Genomic DNA, 5026 nt, shown 5'->3' with positions numbered 1-5026 from the left:
TCTTGGGCATGGCAGAGTCTCTTGGAAGGAAGAAATGTCATCGAAAAGGGCGCGAAATGGTCAGTTTCTCAGCAAGGGATGGTAAAGATATGGGAAGATCCTTGGTTTAGGGATGAACCCCCCTTTCGAATTCCTCCAAATGAGCCAAGTAACCAACAATTACTTTGGGTTAAACAATTGATGGATGCCTCCAGAAAATGAGACCTAGACAAAATCAATGCAAATTTCAACAGTGAAACCAGTTCCAAAATATGCCAAACAAAGATTGAAGAGGATAAAGACAGACTAACCTGGATACATACTAGCTCCGGTGAGTACTCTGCAAAATCTGGCTACAACATTGCATATCTCTTTTTCCATCCAGTTTTAGCGATACTCCATGAATGATTCAGAGAAAAGGGGATCTGGAAAGCCATCTGGAAGACTAACTTCCAGCAAAAAATTTGAATTTTTATCAGAAAATTAATTCACAACGGCTTACCGATGAAAGAAAAGCTTCATGAGCGCATACCTCAGGCAGACCCGCATTGTCCTCGATGCTCTGCCGCTCCAGAATCAGCCCTGTATGCGCTGGTTTTTTTGTCCACAAATTGTAGAAATCTGGAACAACTCTCCAATGGCAAGTGCAATTCCCAAGAACAATCTTCTTCAACCTTGGCAATAGTGGATTGATGTTGTGGCAGCGGTGACAAATAGAAGTGAGGCCAGAGTCAACATGACTGGAACAACTTACCTTCTTTGGGTATTTGGATGGATAGGAACTCCTTGGTATTTGAAGGAAGCAAAAAAGAACCTGGGAAAATTCTGGCCCAGGCAACGAATCTCGCGGCAGAATTCAGAAGGAGTAAAAATCAGCAGCACCGAATTGATTTCTGAGTTTTGATACCCAGGGATCAAAAACTGCACCCTTGGTAACGGTGGGTTCGGCGAAGCACAGAGAAAAAAGGATTCAAGAGTTTCATTAACCCAAGTGAGTTTCTATAGTCATCAAATGACGAAGATGCAAAAAGACTTTCCATTTTCCTTTGGTCTAAGAACCTAATTTCTTAAGCTTGTTATTATTAATTTCTTGGGAGTGACCCTATTTTATGTTTTATTGCTTTTGTATCCCTAATGTGGTAATTGTAATAGAACTCCCTTTATTGCAATAAAATTACTATTTTAGAGAAAAAAAAAATTGTCACCGATTAACGGCGATGCTATTTTTCTGCGTATTAGACGGCGCTCCCACAATAACGTTAAACATGCCAATAAACTCATTTCTTGGACAATTTTATATATATAATGGGCCAATATTAAAAAAGTTTCTCAAAATGTCTAGTCAATTTTAATTACATTTTTTATTTATAGTTTTTTAACTTTTTCAATTTAATAACCAATCCAATTTTGAAAATCCTGAATGATATCCCTTGCATCAAAGAAAGAAAATGATGATATCAATCATCAAATCTAATTGATAGAAATAATAATATGGTAAAAAACCCTAATAAACCAAGGCAAGAAATGTGTAACGTAAATACGTCAAACTGAAAATCGTTTCAGCAATAAGCCAAAGGCTATTTTTATGTAATTCGAACCAGGGTGGTTCGAACTACGAACCTTAGTAATTCGAACTAGGGTGGTTCGAATTAGGTGGAGAGAAACTTTGAATGTAATTCGAACCAATGTGGTTCGAACTACCACCCCAAGTAATTCGAACTAACCTAGTTCGAATAGGCAAGTGTGCAACGTATGTAATTCGAACCAAGCTGGTTCGAATTACCCTTGGCGTGCTCCTTCATAAATCGAACCAAGCTGGTTCGAATTAGGGGTGATTCGGCTATATAAAGAGTTCGAATCACCCTCATTCGAACTATTATTCCTTCCCCCTACCCCACCAAATCTCAGAGAAAACGACCCAGATTCTCTCCGAGGAAGACCTGAACGGAATACTCTGCTGATGGGGGACGATCCGGCACGATTATATCGCTTGGACGGAGTCGCTCATATAGCCGGGGTTATCAATGACGAGGTTAGTATGGAATTTTTTTTTATTCTAGCGGTATTTGTGACTTAGTGGTTTTGCATGTGGGTTAGATGGTGGTTTATGTTAGTGGTTTATGTAGGTGGTTTATGTGAGGGGATTATGTTGGTGGTTTATGTTAGTGGTTTAAGTTAGCGGTTTAAGTTAGTGGTTTAAGTTAGTGGTTTATGTTAGTGGTTTAGGTTGGTGGTTTAGGGTAGTGGTTTATGTTAGTGGTTTAAGTTAGTGGTTTTTGTTAGTGGTTTATGTTACCGATTTTTGTGAGTGGTTTATGCAAGCGGTTTACGTGAGTGGTTTAGGGTAGGTGGTTTTTGTTAGTGGTTTTATGTTGGTGATTTGTTTGACTTGTTTGATGGTAGTTGTTTTACGCTACCTGTTTTATGTAAACCGGTTTAGTTAAGCTGTTTCTTGTTAGTGGATCTCGTTAAGCTGGTTTATGTTAGCGGTTTAGTTTTGCGGTCTATGGGTTTGTTTTCCAGTTGCTTATCTTTCATGTAATGTTATGCGGTTTTACTTATCAGAATGGTTTGTTGATGATTTATCGTGTTGCTTACGGTTGTGGTTGGTTTTTAAGCTGGTTCTAACTATGCGGTTCATTTCATGCGCAGCCCCAGCGATGCATTAGGAGCATGCGGCGGCAGCAGGGCATGCGACTTGATGACAGATATGTTCCGTACTTGCAGATGGCAGGTCTATACCATCTTGCAAGGTTGAACGACCGATGGTTCCGGCTAGACGAGGCCCTTGTCAGTGCATTCGTTGAGCGATGGCGTCCCGAGACGCACACGTTTCATATGTCGTTCGGAGAGTGCACGATCACACTCCAGGACGTGGCATACCAGCTGGGTTTGCCAGTGGACGGCCGTTACGTGAGCGGGTGCCTGTCAGAGTTCCATATATACATCGAAGGTGGCCGTCCAGCCTGGGTCTGGTTCCAGGAGTTGCTTGGAGTTACACCTCCTCCTAGTCAGGTTCAGAAGTACGCAGTGAACTGCAGCTGGTTTCAGGAGACTTTTGGTGAGTGCCCTGAGGATGCAGATGAGGAGACTGTGTACCGATATGCCCGTGCGTACATCATGATGTTGTTGGGCACGCAGCTGTTTGCGGACAAGTCTGGGAACTGGATTCACATCAGATGGCTTCCGTACGTAGCGAGGCTGGAGGAGCTGGGTACCTACAGCTGGGGTTCTGCAGCACTGGCTTGGTTGTACCGGTGCATGTGCCGAGTGGCGAACAGACATGTCGTCAAGTTAGCGGGCCCGCTTCAGCTACTTCAGTCTTGGATCTTTTGGCGCTTTCCTCGATTTAGGCCTGCAGGATATGAGACGTTCAGCTGGCCATTGGCCTCGAGGTACTAGAAGCAGCCTTCTCTATTTCAATTTTACACACAACACTGCATTTCATTAATAGTCTATTGCATACTCTAAACACATATTTCAGTAGATGTAACACATGTGTATGTTGCAGATGGTCAGGTTACAATCCTTCCGGGAGCGAGAAGGGTCCTAGAGTGGCGATGTGGAGGCTCAGGATAGACCGGTTACAGGACAGGGAGGTGAGTATGCTAGTTAACAAGTGTCCTTTTATAAGCAAGCTTTTCGAGTTGGTTCCAACAGTTGCCCTGACAAGGGTGGGTTCCATGTGTTGTGCAGTTTATATGGATGCCGTACAGTAGCCCCGACGTACTTCAGGTTCTGCATCCAGAGGTTTTGGAGCCTCGGCATATGGCGTTGTGGTGCTCTGTGACCGCGCTGATCTACTTTGCTGTCATAGATTGGCATCAGATAGATCGTGTTCTTCTGCAGTTTGGAGGGGTACAGCCCCCTCCGCCGCCCTGAACATCGACTTTCTGATGTCCAAGGACGGGAGAGGTGGCGATCGGTGGTTCCCGTCTTATTTGCAAAAGTGGCATCTCTACTGGGACTCTCGTCAGGAGAGTGTGCTGAGGTTCGACGTTGTTGCCGACCCCGGACCGTCGCATGAGTTCCTTCAGTGGTGGAGTCAGCATAGGAAGAGGTTCTTGTCTCCGGACACGCAGCTGGGGGATCCGAGAGCAGTTCCGGTTCTAGTTGAGGCGTCACAGCGGGGTCCGGGGCGAGTTCCTGACATGGATCGTCCTGAGGACGTGCCGGACAGGCGTAGGGTTGAGAGGAGGATGGGTGTGGGGACACGGCGGAGCCAGCGTGAGTTTAGGTGGCCTGATCATGCTATGGACGATGATCACGACGCCGGTCCCGTTAGAGGCGGACGACGAGTCCAGGGAGGTAGGGCAAGGGGGCGTGCTGACCGTGGGGACGACGACGAGGATCAGCATGGGCATGTTGGCGGGGGTGGTTCAGGGGCTGTTGGAGCTGCGGGTACTAGTACACACGATGGCGGTCATAGGGGTGAGTGGTATGGTACAAGGATGGGTGACGGGGCTGACACGGGTGACGCTGGACTTGGATCGGGCCCTCTTGGACATTACTTCGTTGGTGTGCCAGCCGATGACCAGCCTGAGCAAGGGGGTACACCTTGGGTTATCCCGGGATCACAGTGGTCAGACTTTATTGGGTCAGACACGCTTGTTGGGGACTTCGGGAGTCCACGCTTCCTAGAGGAGATCACTGCCATCATGCAGGGGGACGTCACTCCCTGCAGTGGTGGTCAGACCTCAGGCACACAGGCCTCGTTAGATGTTGATCTGAACGAGCCTCCATCGTCATCCGGTGGTCACCAGTTCTGTCTCGGAGGTACCCCTCCATCCACCTTCACCGCTGCATCAGAGTCTGTCGCAGGGCTGGCTGCGGCACCCCTGCATATTGCGCCACCTGCACAGCCTGCCCCGCAGGAGGATGGGGATGACATCGAGGATGAGGAGCCGTTTATCCGCCGAGGTCAGAGGGCACGGGTAGCCCGTCGCTGTGGTACTGGATCGCATCTGTTTAGATGATTCGCTTTTCATGTATTTTGTTCCCTATGGTTCAATCATGTATGATAGTGATATGTACTTTTCTTGTTATG

General features: G+C 46.6%; 1 protein-coding gene across 1 annotated transcript; it reads left to right on the top strand.

The window, feature by feature from the left end:
• Positions 1 to 483: 483 nt before the first annotated feature.
• Positions 484 to 3861, top strand: LOC112778062 (protein MAIN-LIKE 1-like). The gene is made up of 6 exons (XM_025822430.1): positions 484 to 563; positions 2545 to 2548; positions 2632 to 2769; positions 2962 to 3374; positions 3491 to 3578; positions 3676 to 3861. The coding sequence occupies exons 1-6, from the start codon at positions 484 to 486 to the stop codon at positions 3859 to 3861; spliced, it is 909 nt and encodes a 302-aa protein (XP_025678215.1).
• Positions 3862 to 5026: the final 1165 nt, after the last annotated feature.

The sequence above is a fragment of the Arachis hypogaea genome, chromosome 19 (assembly GCF_003086295.3).
Source record: "Arachis hypogaea cultivar Tifrunner chromosome 19, arahy.Tifrunner.gnm2.J5K5, whole genome shotgun sequence".
NCBI classification, from domain to species: domain Eukaryota; kingdom Viridiplantae; phylum Streptophyta; class Magnoliopsida; order Fabales; family Fabaceae; genus Arachis; species Arachis hypogaea.
Note: the sequence above shows the minus strand (reverse complement) of the source record. Positions and strands in the feature narration are given on the sequence as shown.

Coding starts and splice junctions, on each gene's coding strand:
- LOC112778062 (XM_025822430.1), top strand. CDS start 484: ATGAAAGAAAAGCTTCATGAGCGCATACCTCAGGCAGACCCGCATTGT. Junction 3,375..3,490: donor AGCTGGCCATTGGCCTCGAG/GTACTAGAAGCA, acceptor TGTATGTTGCAG/ATGGTCAGGTTACAATCCTT. Junction 3,579..3,675: donor ACCGGTTACAGGACAGGGAG/GTGAGTATGCTA, acceptor TGTGTTGTGCAG/TTTATATGGATGCCGTACAG.